Source organism: Equus caballus, chromosome 7 (assembly GCF_041296265.1).
Source record: "Equus caballus isolate H_3958 breed thoroughbred chromosome 7, TB-T2T, whole genome shotgun sequence".
In the NCBI taxonomy this organism is placed as follows: Eukaryota; Metazoa; Chordata; class Mammalia; order Perissodactyla; family Equidae; genus Equus; species Equus caballus.
The window spans coordinates 50,227,457-50,245,162 of NC_091690.1; the positions used below are offsets into that span (position 1 = coordinate 50,227,457).

Genomic DNA, 17,706 nt, shown 5'->3' on the forward strand with positions numbered 1-17,706 from the left:
GAAGTTCTCTTCCTACATTGGATGGTGACTGATCGATGATGCTACTGCCCAGATATGCTCCCCTTTGTATGGTAAACACTGGAGGCAAACTGGGGCCTGCTTTTCTCTCTTCATTGAGATCACTGTGGTTCTCAGGCCCGGCCCCTCAGCATTCTTCCAGGAATGCTTCTCTGTCTCTGAGTGTGGTGGAGTTATGGTTACACTTTTGGTGGACTTGAGAGGGCTGTTTGTCTCAGATGACATCAAAGGTGAGCACTTCCTCAGGGAATTGGGAGAGGAAATGAGCAGAGATGGTATCTGTTCAGACTAAATGGAAAGTATGCCTGTCCACGTGTCCCCAACACTGCTGGAAAGAACGGCACTGTGTAGTATCATAATGGAATGATCATTTTGATGAAACCCAGTTTTCCGATGTCTCATTATATTTGGAGTAAATGGTGTAACCACAAGGAACAGGTGGGTCATGGCCACAGAGAGTGATTTAACCATTGGTAAGAAAGAGTCTCTGCTTACATTTTTCATAAGATACAAATATTTTAATGTTAGAAACATTTTCTAAGTGTAACTATTCTGAACACCCAGAAGTGAGTTTTCTTCTAAAATGATGTTGTTTTTTTCTCCCACTGCGCTTATTCTGAATCTCACTGAAGCATTGGAAGGATGCCCACCTACTGCATCCTTGGTACTGTAACTGAACTCAATGGGTTCACCTCTTAGTCAGAGCAGAGCTGAAAACACAAGCAAAGCAGCAGTAAGTGAAGAAAGTTTTATTTCTTGCAGAAGCAATGGGGCACACCAGGGCTCTCTGCCAAAGCAGAGTCTCCCCCAACAAGGATTTGAGGGGTCCTTTTATTGTGGGATCATAGTACAGTTCATGGAAGAGGCAGGACATCACGTTCCTTTAAGTCTCATTGGTAGAAGGGACACATGCTACTACATACATAGTATGATCCAGAAATGGCTCCCTGGTCGCTCCCAGAGGAGGAGAATTGAAAACATTAATGAGTTAATAATGGGGAAAGTTCACTTCAGAGCAGATCGAGGCGGATAGCAGTGGCTTCGGCCAGCTTGCTTGTGGGAACCCTCTGTGTTCAGGCTCTTCCTGTAACTTTCCATCTGCAGACACTCAACAGACAAAGTTAGTTTTTAACACATCCTCTGTACCCCTTTCTTGCCCTAGTTCTCTGCTCATCCCACCTGTCTGTTTACCTATTTGGCAAAACTATGTCAGACTCCATTTGTCAACAAACATCAAAATGGAGAGAGACTAATCATTGCATATAGTGAGGGGACCTCCAGTTGTGTGTGTTTGTAAAGAAGGATCACAGTCCCACGAGTCCCCTCCCCGCACTACCTTTCAATGCAAATGTCCCTGCAGAGGACGAATTCTGTCTGGCATTCTGCTCAGACACCTCAACTCAAGGGCTGTCACTCGGACTCAAGAGGGCGAGTCTTTTGTACTGTCCAATCAGAGGCGGCACCGGGGCTGGTGGGTGGGGCAAAGCTCCCCGTCCGCCCGGAAGTTCCTGCTCCGGCCGCGTTGAGGACCCCGTCTCCCTCGGTTAAGGGCTCCTCGTGGCTCAGCCCCCTGTTGTGTCGAGTTGTGACCTGTAGCGACCGCAGTGTCCTAGGAAGGACTCGGGGGACCCGGGAGCCTTAGAAATGGTGAGAGTTCAGTCCCGGAGGTAGGACGCGGGAGGAGGGGCTGGTGGGAAGCGGCGGGGCGTGCCCGGCCTCCCGCGGTCCCCTCCGGGGTCTGCGGCCCCGAGTCCCCGGTGGCACCGTTCGGCCCTCAGGCCCTTCCGGCCGCAGCGTGGGGGCGGGGCCGGCAGCCGGTCCCCGGGCGTCCTGTGGTCCCTGCGCGCGGCGACTGGGGCCGGAGCGTCTCTGGGCCGCTGTGCGCACGCAGCCCCGCTTGTCGCAGACGGTGCGGGGCCCGCGGGAGGGTCCCCAGGACAGTCGGGCCTCGGTCTCCGGGGTCCGTGCGCGGAGGGGCTGTGGGGTTCCGAGGGCCTGTTTTCTGCCCAGGGGTCACCCGTTTTCTTCTCAATTTTCCGTACGTTTGAGGAGCAGAGTCTCAAATCCCTGACCCTGTCCCGCGCGTCCAGGTCTTCCCAGGGCTGGGAACAAATGCCTGAATTTCCAGGGTCTGGCCGAATTCCCAAATGCCAACTTCCTGCCTTCGATTCACAGCATTATCATCAAGTATTTGTCCTTGTTGGAATTGAAACAGATTGAATGTTTAAATTGCTTATCGTTTTCTCACAGTTGGTGGATTCCTGTTTTAGAAAGATTTGTGTGTGTGGATATTTTCCGTGAGTGAAAAGCAGCCTCTCATCGCCTGGAACTACGTTGCATGAAATCCTCGTGCGTCTCGCTAGGATCTTCCTGGGCGCAGACATCCTTTGTGAAGTCCTCTGGTGGCACATTCCTCTTCAGAAAATACCCGGGATGATCTGTCCTGTCAGCACTGTCCCCACCTGCGTTAGTCACCTTTGCAAAAGTTTATTCACTTTATTTTAGTCTCAGTTTTTCAATGAGTAAAAATTTATTTAATCAACACGAAACACAATGTACAGGATTTCCAGAGAGGCACAAAAGTGGTGAATTTCAGAAAAACTAAAGCATTCCAGTTTTATGTGGCCTGCGCTCAATTCTTGTTTCCCTTTTTTCCTCCCATCGTGGGTTGTAATCTTCTGAGATCTGTTCTTTTATTTTGGGTGAGTTCAAATGGATTTGCACAGCTTAGACTTGCAGACCTGAATTGTTCAGGTAGGATTCGTAGTTTATAATATTTCCTGTCTTGGAAATAATCTGATATTATCATTGTTTTTTCAGAATGCAGTATATTCTTGTGTGGTTTCTTGTTGATTTAGCAAATTGCTATACTATTTTCTTCCCTCGTTTCCACCTAAAGACTGGTTTGAGTGTGTTTGCTGGATGGTTCAAACACTGTGTTTGTGTATTTAAAATATGAATGATGGTCCAAAAAACTCCAGTGGGGGCAGAGGCCTGAGGGCAGTGAGTCTAAGCTAAGGCCCCCCTGGGCCTGCGGAGGGAAGGCCTTGAAGGCCCAGTTGCTCTTCCTGGGGAGCCTCCCCCTGCAGGTGTCCTACTGCTCACACCCCCATGGAAGGAGCCTTTATCCTGAGAGGAGCTGCAGAGCCCTGGACAGCTGGGGGCGCACGTGCTCATGGGGTGGGGAGTGATGCCCTTCTGAGGTTGTAACTGTGTTTCGCTTGGGCCTGTTTCTATACATAATTGGAGTTTTGCATGCACAGTGTGGGTGCAGGCAGGGAGTAATTTGTTTACATGGAGAAAGTTTGTGAGAGTCAGGAGTTCTGCGTCCTGGATTAGGGCCCATTAATCTGGGGGTCCATTTGGGTCAGAACCTTAAACTGGATCCAGCTGAGTTTCCTCACTGAGAATGGAGCCTGAGAGAGGGAGCATGTGCACTGTTCCCTGGGGAGAGGAGGGTGTGTGGGGCTCCCAGAGCTCCTTCTTGTGGCTGCTCAGGTGCCCTCCCCTCCTTCTCCAGGGAGTGACCCCCTCCAGGGCTCTGTCTCCACCAGGAGAGTCAGGAACGTGGGACCTCTGACTGTGACTTTCCTTCTGTCCTGTGGGAAGCAGGCTGCTCATCTGAGCTGGTTCCAGCATTTGTGTTTCTTCCCTTTGGATTCCTTTATCGGTGGACTAGTGTAGCCCTCTGGCTCTCGTTTCCCTTGGCAGTTTGGGCCCTGAGACTGTAAGTTGATTGAGGAATTTGATGTGAGGAAAGCAAGAAAATTTTTTCATCTTTAGGTTGGTTCTTTTCTATGTGCATGTCTCTAGAGAACATTTAAATTTAAAAGGCTAAAGCAATTGAAATTCTGTTTTATTCCATGTGAGGAAAACTTCTGAAATGTTATGTAAATCTTTGAAAATCTAAAACAGTTAAGGGTGTAAACTCAAACCATGATTGCCTTATAATAGGCCATTATTCTTGAAATTAGCCCAGTGTGAGCTATAGAGGAAGGACAAACTGGGATGCCACAGGTCCTTTTACTTAGAGATTTCAAAATTTAATATTGCATGGTTTACACTTTCTCAAAGTTAGTCTTTAAAGGAATTAAATCTTAGAATAGCGTACTGTGTGCAAGAGTTAAAATTAAAGGATATAAATTTGTTTATTTAAAATATATCTGCAAGAGAGCAAAAATATAACCTATCCTGGTCCCCTCCAGCCCTGTTACTCTGGTCACCCCAGATACACAGTTTTTATCATTTTTGAGCCCCTGTTAGTGTTTGTTTATATAAAACAGTCGAGAATGCATATTTTTCTTACCCACTTTGTCCTTGTAGTGAGCAGTCAGACTCCACATTTTTGGGTGACTGCTCACAGCTTAAGCCCCACCCACCCTCCTCCGCTCATGCCCCCACCTGGACAAGCTGAGGAGGAAGCCTGGGTGTTGTCTTCTCTGGAGCAGTCAGAAGATTCCCACCAAGCCAGCCCCTGCCTGTGTGCAGAGCTCTTGCCCCGGCCCCACCCCCAGGGCCAGTGAACCCCCAGGCCAGGCTCCATTCCTTGCTTTCTGAGCCCTGTGAGAGCTGCTGGAGAGGCTGGCCCTGCCCTCCCCTCAGACCTCTGTGATGTGAGTCCTAAGCCTTGTCCTACCCTCTGTGTGTGTGCCACCCTGGCCTGAGTCTCACCAAGGGAACCAGCCCTCTGCAGGTGACCATAATAGTTGGCTCCCTGAGGCGCATGTGCAGACATGACCCCAGCTGTGGGTTTGTCTTCTCTTACTCTGACTTTGCTGCCCTGCTGCCTGGTGGCAACATGGGCTGTTGTCTCCTGCTTGCTGGGGACAATCTTGTGCCACAAGAACAGCTTTATTTCCTGCTTCCTAATGTTTGTCCCTTTTATTTCCTTTTTGTGTCTAATTGCCTTAACTCAGAATTCCAGTACAGCTTGACTTGGAGTGTTGGGAGGGGACATCCTTGTCTTCTTGATGTTACCAGACAGCATCTAGTTCTTTGAGTGTGGTCCACTATGATTAAACGAGAGTCCAGTAGATGTGGAGGTCGGTGTGGGCAGAGGGGAAGCATTCCTAGTCTGATGTTTTGCTCTCATTCTCTAGTGAGCCTGTGTCCCTGGGCTTGACCTTCTGTGGTATTCTAAGGGCGATATTTGTTGTTTGTCCTCAGTTTCTAGTAAAAACCTCTTGATGCCCTTGGATTTCTTGAGTGAGAAGGTGATAGAGTGTCTTTTGTTTTAATGAGACAACTCTTGGCCAGCTCCTTGGTGGCTTCAGATTGGGGGTTGGACACCAGAAACACCAAGCCTTGATTAGATTCTTGGAACTTGCAGCCCCAGCTCCGAGCGTCTGTGGAGAGCAGAGGGGCTGGAGACTGAGCTAATCACCACTGGGCAATGATTGAATAAATTGTGCCCGTGTAATGAAACCTCCATCGGAAACCTTACAGACAGAATTCAGAGAGTTTCTGGCTGGTGACCACATCAGGTGCTGGGAGGGTGGAGTGTCCAGAGAGGATGTGGAACCTGGCCATCCCCTCCACCTCCACTCCTCTCAGCCATGTTCACATTTCCAGGAGATGTTATGGACTCCGGGGTAAAATGTGGCAGCTTTTGTCCATCAAACAACAATGGAAATGTAAGCTTGTTCCCTGTTGTTTCTAGTAATTTGTGTTTTCTTAGCAGTGTAGAGATTATGTGATTTGATAATTATTAGTATCTCATTTGATTCCCTGCCCGCAGCCTCCCCCCATGGTGCAAATGAAGGAAGTTAGGCCCGTGGTCTCACTCAAATTCAGATACCTCACAAGAGTGGAATCTCTTCATTTGAAGGCATAGTGTTGCCCTTCTCCTGGGCAATGTCAAAAGTTTCAAACTCACAGAATACCACAAATTTTCTATAGTTAATGCAATTTTACAAATATGGCATCAGTTTCCAAACAGGACTCATAATGCAAAATGGTATCCACTTGTGTGACATTCTGGACGAGGGAAATGCATAGGAACCTGATACAGATAAATTTCTAAGGATGACAGGTTCAGTACAATGGGCAGCATGAGCCTGTTCCTCTGGGGTGAAGGAGTGTCCTCCATCCTGATGGTGTTGTAACTGTACATTCAGGAAAACTCACCACTGCTCTTTGTATGTGAATATCCTGAAAACAATTAATAGAAAACAACAGAGATGTTCACATGCTAGGAGAACGTGAAACTGTCCTGAACTTTGCTGTGTGTTCAACACTTCCTTCCACCACCTTGGGTTCCTTCTTCGGAAGAAGTGGAAGGACTGGCAAAGAAGGACATAAGGCCACTATGGACTGTACCTGGTACCCAGTCTGAATTAGAAAACTCCCTCTAGGGCTACACCTGCCCTTGTGTCATTCACATAACTGGTGAGAAAGTGATGGGGCTCCCGGCCTCCATCTTTCAGTTGACACCAGGTTTCCTGGGTCATAGCCTGGCAATGCGGTGGCGTGAAACGTAAAGCTGTGCCTGACAAATCTCCACGTGGGATCTGCCTGGGCGCATCCCGGTCCAACGGTTGGGCATCGACATGTCTTCCCAGAGCCGGTCTTGAGGCCCTTTCCACCTCTGAAGTTTCCCATTTGAAGCCCAATTGGTGCCTTCTTGCTGGGAAACGTGTTTCAATGCAACATGTGTCCCACTCTGGAAGTTTTCTGTTGTGTTGACCTTAAAGTTGAAGAAGTCAGTGGTTTTACCAGGGAAATGTGTTTATTTGGTACTAGCAGAGGAAATAGAATTCCGGACCTGCAAATTATGGTAAGCCATAGGCCGGGAAGGAGAAGAGAACAAAGGAGCTTGGTTTCACAGAGGACAGGAGGGAGCTGGGAGGGGCTGTTCCCAACAGAAGTCCCTTGAAGGAGGAGGAGAGATCAGGGTACTGACAGTGGCTGAGTGTGTGGCTTCTCATTGGCTGGGCTGTTGCTGGGCAAGGAGAAATTCTTCCTCCCTCTTGCTGAGGTCTGTAAAGTAAGGGGTTTCCTGTTGGGGAATGGAGGGGACACTTCTTTGGGGTCTGCAATGCATGGCGAGGATTAATGGGTGTTAACCCTTCAGGTCTCCTGACTCCATTTTTTATTTATTTATTTTTTTTGAGGGAAATTAGCCCTGAGCTGACATCCACTGCAGTCTTCCTATTTTTGCTAAGGAAGGCTGGCCCTGAGCTAACATCCGTACCCATCTCCCTCTAGTTTATATGTGGGATGCCTGCCACAGCATGGCTTGCCAAGCAGTGCATAGGTCTGCAGAAAGGATCTGAACCAGTGAACCCCGGGCCTCCAAAGTGGAGTGTGTGAACTTAACCGCTACACCACCAGGCTGGCTCCTTTCTGATTCCATTGTAAGTGGGATTTCCCATATTTATTTTCACATTTGTAATTCTACGTTGACTGTGAGGTGAGGCAATGGCAGAACCCAGAGCCCATGTCCTGAGGCACAGGCCCCTGGAACACAGTACTCCCCACTGTCACATGCACATCACCTCTGCACCAACAAGCACAGTTTCACAATAGTCTTGTTGACACCAATATTGTTAACGATTTGTCTTTCCTTGTCCTAGCTCTGGGAGTTTCCCAGTTGCCCGGCTGTACCTAAAGCACTCTCCTGAGATCTCTGGCACATTCCACCCTGTGGTTTCAGTGGCTCATGTGCTGAGCCCACCAGCTCACCTCAGAACCCGCCTCCAGAGTGAGTTTGGAGCCCACCCACCAAGGGCAGTGCTTACTTTTTCTGGATCAGGACTCACCCTGCAGAATTGGAGACCTGAGGCCTGTGGGAAATGGCGATCTCAGCCAGACCTCCACAGTCGTGGGTCCCCTCTGTTCATGTTGGTCCCAGAATGCAACTGCCACCATGCCAACGAAAGAGGTGGGAAATTGTGGGGATTTCTGCTTTTCTGAATTGCACAGGTGCAGGGGACATCCCCCCTTTGTCAGAGGCCACACCCACAGCTTCTTGAAGGGAAGAGGCAGAGAAGAGCCAAGCCACATACCCGCATGCTCTTGCAACAACTTGCAGTACTTTTCTGGGTCCTTGAGGTGATGTCTCTGTGGCTGGGTGACCTGGGTTCTGAGGTCCAGAGGTATCCACCTGTCCCTCATGGAATGTTCCAGGGTGAGGCAGTCATAAAGGCCTTGGTGAGGATGGCTCCTGCGATTGACCCACAAGAGGTCTGCACACATGTGAGACTTCAGGCACTGACAGATCCCAGATCACAGAGACTGAAGTGGAGGGCACGGACCTTTGTTGTCCACACTGAGCTTCCACTGGGAAAGCAAAGTGAGGAAGGGACACATGGTGAGGGTCGTGTTTCTGGAAGTGATCACAGCAGCGTGAGGGGCTGGGACACGGTGATCACTGAAGCCATCGTGGGCCCTGACTCTCCTTCTTCAGGGCCTGAGCTGTGGGTGTGTGGGCCATAATCTCTGAGGGTTGGTGACTTTGTGTGTCTCGTGTGGGTGTGTGCACAAGTGTGTCCAGTGAGGAAGCCTTTGTTGACTTTGCCTGTCTGTCTGCAGGCGTATGTCTTTGAAATATGTTGTGGTCTTTTAGTCATATCCTTGCCTAATTGTTCTGGTAGCGCCTTTCTCATCACGGTGGGTGGAGCTGGTGAGAGCAGACATCTCTGTCTTCTCTCTGATCTGAGAGAGCAAGCCCGCAGTCCTTCACCATCAAGAGTGATGTCAGCTGTGGGTTCTTGGCTGATGCTTCGTTTCAGGGTGAGGGAGTTGACTGAGGGAGGTTCTCCTAGTTTCCTGAGTGTTTTCCTTGAAGGGCTGTTGAACTTGGTCTCATGCTTGTTTGTATCTGTTGAGATGATCCTATAGTTTTTGATGTTGCTTCCATTAATGGTTTTTTTTTAACGATTTATTTTTATTTTTATTTTTTTCCTTGTTCTCCCCAAAGCCCCCCAGTACATAGTTGTATATTCTTCATTGTGGGTCCTTCTAGTTGTGGCATGTGGGACGCCACCTCAGCATGGAAGATTAGCCCTGAGCCAACAGCTGCCAATCCTCCTCTTTTTGCTGAAGAAGGCTGGCCCTGAGCGAACATCCGTGCCCATCTTCCTCTACTTTATACGTGGGACACCTACCACAGCATGGCTTGACAAGCAGTGACATGTCCGCACCTGGGATCCAAACTTGTGAAACCCGGGCCAACGAAGCACAAGGTGCACACTTAACTGCTGCACCACCAGGCCAGCCCTGGAATAGTATAGACTCTTTTTTTGGGGAGTTCGTAACAGTTTACAGCAAGGTGAGATTTCAGTTGTACGTGATTTCTTTTTATTTATTTATTTTTTTCCTTTTTTTCCCCAAAACCCCCCAGTACATAGTTGTATATTCTTCGTTGTGGGTCCTTCTAGTTGTGGCATGTGGAACGCTGCCTCAGCGTGGTTTGATGAACAGTGCCATGTCGGCGCCCAGGATTTGAACCAATGAAACACTGGGCCACCTGCAGCGGAGCGGGTGAACTTAACCACTCGGCCGTGGGGTCAGCCCCTATTAATGGATTCTTATGTTAATTCATCTTCAGAGGCAAAACTATTTCTTTCCTGGGTTAAATTCCACATGGTCATGGTTTTAGGTCCTTTGAAATATTGCTGGAATCAGTGTATTAGTGTTTTGGTAGGCTTTTTTCATCTATATTAAAAGAAGTATCTGTATACTGTAGTATAATGTAGTATCGTATAAACTTTTCTAAGGCTACATATAGTTTGTATCTGTGTGTGTATATGTGTATATATAGGGAGAATGTAGAATACAGTATGTATGTATTTCCACAAAAGGTATCTTCAGTATATTATCTGTATATAGTATAGGTGGCATATAGTATATTGTTATACATAATCAGTATTATATATAAGTAGAATATATTCCATATAAGTAACATATATAGTAATTTCTGTCATGTATAGTATAGCAATATAATTTTTCAGAATACTATTACAGTCTTATCAGTCTGTAGCATAGTGGGTCTCAATACCATGTCTGTCCAGAGAATTATTCAAATAAGCCATCCTTATCCTCCCGTGGGAGCATGGGGGCACCTCATTGTGTTGAGGCTCCAAAGCCACCCCCCCGACCCCTGATTGTTTTCTCTGCTTCTGATTTCAAGTGAGGTGTGAGTGTGTGTCTCAGAAATAACAACTGATTTCTCAGCCGGAGGGTTGAGGTGAGGCTCCATGGTTTGATGTTCAGTCTGTGCAGAGACCCGTGTGACCTTCTTTTGTATTTGTGGAACTATGGGAAAGATTATCACACAGTCTTTCTTCCAAAGGGTTGCCTCGAATAACGAGTTGATATGGTTGTGACCAGGCAGCTCGACCATTGGCACTGAGCAAAAAGCCTGTAAAACTGTGAAGATGAGGCAGACTGTTGGCATCTTCTAGCCTGATTGCCTGGAGTTTGACTGAGCCTGCTGAGCACTGGGTCCCCTCTTTGATCAGGGACGGCCTGGTTAGGGACAGCAGCAGCAGCTCTGCAGTGTTCTCCATCACGTGTGCTGGTGGCACACCACATTGACATGATCTAGGTGCGGGATGTATTAGACATGAACAAGAAAGCAAAGCACATCTCACCATGTAAGCCACTTGACTTTTGCACATCAAAGGGGAGAGAAAATAGGTACTGTAATTGCTTCTTTTGCATAAATACTGAAAAGACTTAGAAGAAATGAATTCCATTATGTGTACATGGCATGGGGAAATGAGATGCCAGTCCCAGAAGACATGCTGGATGTCAGCCTTCAGGCACACTTTGAGATCTCAGGCTGAATTTTTGAAACTTGATACTCAAAAGAAACAATTCATGATAAACAGAGTGCATGAACCATTTTATTTTTCATACTCTTGAATAACAGAAATTGACAGTAAATTTTAAAGGTCTCATTGGCTTTATTGAGCCTTACATGAGGTGAGCAGCATCCCATCCAGCAAGAGAGGAGCTCGAAATGGTAGAGAAAAGGGAAACCTTGTAAAGGCAGGAAAACGAAGTCGTAAACATCAAATAGGAATATTTTAGGCCAGGTTACCTGCTTTTGGGGATAGAAGGGTCTTACTATATTCCTGGGAAAGGCTGAAGCTTCAGTTAGGTGAGGGATTTGGCCCTGGTTGGGTGATGTGGGAGTAGCAAGATGACTCCATCGTGGGCTCGTGGTTTTCTTTTTTACAATTTCCCTTCGTTGCTCAGACTCGCAGCTTAACTGAGCGATGTGATCAAATTTAAGGCATTTGTGTCCCTCTCAGCTAGTGCTGTGACATTCTCCCAGGTTTTTCTCTTCCCTTGGGTCATAGCCAGAGGTCATGGTGTTTTTGCTTAACCCCTGTGACCGGCATGTTTACAGCCTTTACCCTGTGAAAGGCTGCAGGTTCACAATCTGTAGGGTGGTCATCTCTGTTCTTTTCTGAGGTTCCAGTGCAGGGAGAGCACCGCTCGATGGTTAGCAGCTGCAAACACGCACTTGACACGTCTGAGAGAACACAGTGCACCGGGGAGTTAATGATGATTCCAGTAGGCAGGGGAGCTCTGAACATCGGCGGTGAGCTTTGGGGCCATGGTCCCCAAGACCAAACCAATCACAATCAGTAAATCAAAGAAAGACCCCGTGGAAGGAGTCACCTTCTAATAAAGCTGTTTACTTGCTCAGTGATCCTGTGTCATTGAGTTTCACCTTCCCCAGAAGTGTTCATTCAGGAGCAGCAGGTGGGGGCAGCCACAGCACAGACGCCTCCCTGCTCAGCTAAGAGAGAATCAAGGGCTGTCCTGGTGCCAAGGCCAACTGTGGCCAGAGACTCTAAGGATCTTTGTTGGGCAGCTCTTGTCTTAGCAACGGGTTTGCAATGTCTTCAAGAGCTGAGGAGAGGTTTTCTGATCATATTCTCATTTACCTTTCCTCCTAACCAGGGAGGTATGGCCCTGTGAAAGGAAGCAACTCAGAAGTCCTGAGTGCCCCCTGGTAGGTCCTTGCTGACTCAGTGATGTAAATTCAGGGGCGTCAACTAGTGGGACTTCTTCCTTGTGAAAGTTAGGGGCGCAGTTAGGTAATGTAAGAGGCATTGCCCAGTTATGCACTGCCATCCAGCAGATTCTGACATGTGCTACAACTGATCTGTACACTTCCAAAATGGTGGAAAGGTACGTTTCATGATATCTGTATATTACCACAATTTAAAGTAAAATTTTTAAGGCAACAGCGTGAAAACAAAACCCACAGAATGGAAGAAAATGTTGGAAACCATGTATCTCATAAGGAACTGGTACGAAAAATTTCTAAATACGTCTTGAAACTTAGTTTTAAAAAGTCAAATAACTCTATTTACATGTGTCAAAGGATCTGAGTATGTTCTTTTCTAAAGAAGATGGACACATGGTCAAGAGCATATGAAAATATGCTGGACATTGTTAGTCACCAAGGAAATGCAAATGAGAACCCCAGTTCAATAAGGCTTCACAACCACTAGGATAGCCACAATCAAGAAGGAAGATGATAAGTTTTCTTGGGGATATATTTAGAAATTTGAACTCTCATACATGGGTGGTAAGAACACAACATGGTGTAGTTAATGTGGGAAAAGGTCTGGGATTCCTCAAATATACAACCTAAAATTACCATATGATCCATCATTGCCAACTCTAGGTACCTACCTGTGTGTGTGTGTGTGTGTGTGTTTGGTGAGAACACTTAAGCCACTGACTTAGCAAATTTCAGGTCTACAAATTGTATGTGCATATCAAATCATCATGGGTTTATCTTTAAATATAGACAATTTTATTCGTCGCTTATATCTCAGTAAAGCTGGGGGCAGTGGAAGAGTTTCTAGATGCATCCCACATTTACATGAGGATTTATTGTTTTCCTTATGACATTGAAAATAGGAATCAATTGCCTTAGGCATAGTGGTTAACATTTGGGAGGTCTCTAGGGACTTGGGTAAAAACTGATCTAAAATAAATTTCCTCCTAGTGTAAAATGTACAGCTGAGACTTTAAAGACCACATGTCACACCCTGTGGTTAGACTGTTACCAGAGAAAGATGCGGTTCTCCCAACCGATGCACATAAAAAGCCAATTATTCCCACATCAGCCTTTGGGGAAAGAAAACAGGTTATCCTCTGTCAGTCTGTGAGGAGACAGGAGGCACATGCTGTCAGATCTGCATTGCCGATTCAGGATTTGGGGAAAATTTCAGAGGGTGAGGGAACAAGCTGGCCTGTGGAAATGCTGCCGGGGCAGGTGTGCATTGGAGGCATTTAGCGTTTATGGTGGGTTTGAAACATGACGAGGTTCTAAGCAGTTAGGGCAAGGTGTGGATGGGTTTCAACAGCAGGTCTTCCTGCACGATGGACCCCTCACCTCTGATGAGGGTGTGACTTTCCAGTCCTGGTCGTGTCTCCCTCCTTTAGTTCCATGGGGAGGACAGTGGTGGGTTCTGGTGTCATTTCAGGTCAAGATATCTTCTGCATGTGCTCTGGCGTCATGCTTTGTCGTTTTCTGAAAACCAGCTCTTGATCACTGCGTTGATAAGAGATGGGTTGTTTCACGCTGGTCCTGGTGGCCCATAGTTACAAGACTGAAGAGTCCCTGTACCCAGGGTAGGGCTGTGGGATTCCAACTTCGCACCAGAGCCAAGCGCTCTGGGATTCTTGATCTTAAGCACCAAATGAGTGGGGATGGGGAAGGCGTGGGTGGAGGGCTCCACCAGCAAGATTCAAAGATTAAACTGGAGCCTGGCTCTTTGTGACAAATGGTGAGGCCCTATTTAAATGTCTCCAATTCTATACAAGGGGCATAATTCCATGATTGGCCTTGAAGCCTTACCCCAAGCCCTTGACCCTAAAGCCCATAAGACCCTCTTGTTTCAGTGTGGCCTGGCCGGGGCCACCCTGTGGTGTAGACTTATTGCTCCCTTTGGAAACTCAGTCAGGAATTCTCTGCGCGCACCTGTGCCCCTGTGTTCATAAAGAGCTGGGTGAAGAGAGTAGAGGCAGCCCCAGGGCAGGAAAAAGTTGTGTGTAAATGCAAATGTGCCAGTGAGCCAGGTTCCAGCCAGCAGCCTAGGCGGGTTCCTTGGAGCCATGCAGCCTCCCCCACACTGTCACTCATCCATGAGAGGGTGGAGCCTTCCTGACTGTCCAATCAGGGGAGCCCTTGGGGCAGGTGGGTGTGGTGATGCAGTGTATCTATCCACTTGGAGCTCCTTTCTTGTTCCTGTCGTGCTTGGGGTAGATTGTCATGTGCCTGAATGGTCGCTGGTGGCTCTGCCACCCTGTCTGTCCTCCTGTGAGCTGCACTGGCCATAGGAGCCACGAGAAGGACTCAGGGAGACCGAGGAGACCCAGAAATGATGAGTGTGCTGCCCTGGGGTGAGGAGACGGGGAGGAGGGACTGGTTGGCACCCGCCACAGCAGGACCCAGCCTCCCTGTGGACACTTCTGGAGTCTGGGGCCCCGAGTCTGCAGGTGACAGGGCTTACATCTCAACTGGGAGTGTTTCGACCCTCAATTTGGATGTAGTCACTTTCTGAGTGTGTTTTCCTTCTGAACTGTAGGCAAACAGGCAGTTCCTGTGAGCTGATTCATTTATCCTTGTTCCTGTCCTTGGATTCCTGTATAACTTGAAGATTGCAGCCCTTTGATTCGAGTTTCGTTCACACCTGGGTTTTAAAATGTCAGTTGACAGAGATGATGTGAGTCAGGTGAGAAAATTGTAGAAGCAAATAGAATTTTTGTTCCCTTGAGGTTCGAGAACCTCCAGATGTGAGATGGGTTTACTTAAGTTCTCAGGTGCTTGTTCCAATTTTAGGTCAGTTTTTGTGTGTCTGTGTCCCTCGAAGACATGTAAAAGTTTATACAACCGCAACTAGAGGGACCCACAACTAGAATATACAACTACGTACTTGGGGGATTTGGGGAGAAAAAAAGCGGAAAAGAAAATTATTGGCAACAGTTGTCAGCTCAGGTGCCAATCTAAAAAAAAAAGACGTGTATGCAGCAGGAACATGGAAGGACATAGAGGGAGTCATGCTAAGCAAAATAAGCCAGTCTGAGAAAGACAAACACCAGATGATTTCACTCACATGAGGAATATAAACAAGTACTGGGACAAAGAAAACAGTTCAGTGGTTACCAGGGGAATGGGGGGTGGGGAGGCACTGGGGGTGAAAGGGAGCACTTATGTGGTGACACTCAAGAAATGATGTACAACTGAAATCTCACATTAATGTAAACTGTTATGAACTCAAAAAAAAAAAAGTGTATACTTTCCAGGTCTGGCCCAGTGGCGCAGCGGTTCACTCGTTCTGTTTCTCGGCGGCCCGGGTTCGCCAGTTCGGATCCCCAGTGCAGACATGGCACCACTTCTGTAGCCATGCTGTGGCAGGCATCCTACATATTAAGTAGAGGAAGATGGGCATGGATGTTAGCTCAGGGCCAGTCTTCCTCAGCAAAAATGAGGAGGATTGGCTCACATGTTAGCTCAGGGCTAATCTTCCTTCAAAAAAAAAAAAGTCTATACTATTCCTCAATGTTGCCGGCAGCCTCAAAGGGCAAGGAATGACAGGTACCACCCAGGGTATTTGGTTGTTTAAGTAATCAGAGGTTATTGATAAAGGGAAACAGGACGAGGAGCGGGGATACAGGGAAACAACAAAGCGGTACTCACACCATCCACACCACAGTCAGCCGGGAAGTCCTGACAGTTTGCACAGTGGGCGGGATGCCGATTGTCCGGGTCTGAGGCAAAGTGTCGTTTCCTCAGTGACACTCCCAGTCGTTCTGTGCCTGGGACTCCCTTTATCCTAGGGTTTCTCTGGGTTCCAACTCGGGTTTCAGACATTCGGATACTTTGAGTCATTTCTTCTTGTTTCCACGGATGGGGTGCTTCTCTCTTTTTTGTTCCCATGGATGAGATGTTTCTAAAGTCCCATCAGGTGCCTGTCGGGGTGGGCAGCCCAGACAAGGAACATGGTGCAGGACATATACTTTGTAGCTTGTGCCTTAGAGTTAGGGCCGAAGTGGCCACCTTTGGCCCCGAGCCCAGACACATTCCTTCATGTAGGGTCCAGGCCCAGTGTCCTTGGAAGGCAGGGAGGTCAATGAACTCTGTATATTATGGGCCCTGACATTTCCAGCTATCCATATGACACTAGGCGAACTGAAAGCCCCTGTTTTAAACATATACACAACCAACATCCAAGGAACAGAAGACAAACCATTATAATGCGTAAAAGGGCATCCCTAAAATAATTGTTCCACCCTGTAGGGAGCCATGAGGATGGACCAGGGGAATAATTGACATTATGCATTTGATCTTGTAAATCCTTAATAATATCATCCAAATATGAAGTACGATCGGTAACGTGAAAACTACACATGCCAGAAATTTTGGTACAAGGTAACTTATGCGGCAAAAATAAGTAATCTAAAGCAGTTGGTGAATCAAAGCATTTTTTCGTAACTCCTGCAATTCCAAAGAAATGGCTGACAGGGCATGGGTGGTGTCATTGATTACTGAGGTCAGGCCACGTGCTAAATGTTCTACAGTTCTGTGTAATTCAACAGCTCAACCGGGTACGGGTAATAGCAAAGCAGCTAAGGCAGCTACTGTGGTTATAGGTAACAGATTTACGTTAGAATCACAATTGGCATTTAAATCACAAGTGGGACATGGTTGTACAGTTGGGTGTTCCGCAGTTTGAGGTGCAATTTGTCCTACACTGCAAGCCTTAGGGGCCGGGAATGGAGTGTAGGAACTAGCGGTATCCCCGCATGACCAGTATCAGCCAAGCGGTGAGGCGAGGGGTAAGGTCAAGTTTTCTTTTCTTTGTGAATAATTACACTAGGTAGGTATGTAGGAGCAATTAGAACATAGGCAATCCACAGCAAGGGTAGTTGTTAGTGGTATATGTAAGTGTTCTAAAGCCTTTGTATCTTTAATTGGTTGCCAGGTAAGGTGAGTAGTTCCAGTTATATTCTTAAAATCAGTGTAAGTTCCTCCAAACCGAACCAATTTGCCTGTAGAAGTCTATTGGGGGTATCACTCTCTCTTAAACAGAAAGCAGGGGCTGGCCCCGTGGCCGAGTGGTTAAGTTCATGCACTCCACTGCAGGCGGCCCAGTGTTTCGTTGGTTCGAATCCTGGGTGCAGACATGGCACTGCTCATCAAACCACACTGAGGCAGCGTCCCAGATGCCACAACTAGAAGGACTCACAATGAAGAATATACAACTATGTTCCGGGGGGCTTTGGGGAGAAAAAGGAAAAAAATAAAATCTTAAAAAAAAAACCCAGAAAGCAGTCCTATTCAATACTTTGTTGGTTAAATGTAACCATAAATTTTCAGTCCCTAAGGCACTGGTAGGATTAGGAATCACACTAACAAATACGCTGACCTTTAAGTAAACTTTATCAGGGGTACCTTTTTGATATTTTGCAGAAGTATATCTACCTCCGCTCTGGGGGGTGGCTGACAATAATTGTATACTAAAATTATAATTATTTTGCATAGTTTGATCAGTTAAATTTTTCTAACAGGTTTGTCCAATATGTTTTTGATGAAAACTTAAATGTCCCTTTGGAGTCCAGACACAGGTCCGACGGGATGCGCGCAGGTGGTCCAACAATGCCCATGTCAGCTGCTGCCCCACTGTTACATTTGGTGGGGCTTCCACCATC

General features: G+C 47.2%; 1 protein-coding gene across 1 annotated transcript in view; it reads left to right on the top strand.

Moving 5' to 3' along the window:
* The first annotated feature begins 1,528 nt into the window (after positions 1-1,528).
* The window catches only part of LOC100066257 (zinc finger protein 791-like), a 43,505-nt gene continuing 27,327 nt past the window's right edge, over positions 1,529-17,706 (top strand). The window contains 1 exon segment of the mRNA XM_070274067.1: positions 1,529-1,665. Coding sequence (XP_070130168.1) covers positions 1,663-1,665 — 3 coding nt within the window. The 5' untranslated portion in view covers positions 1,529-1,662.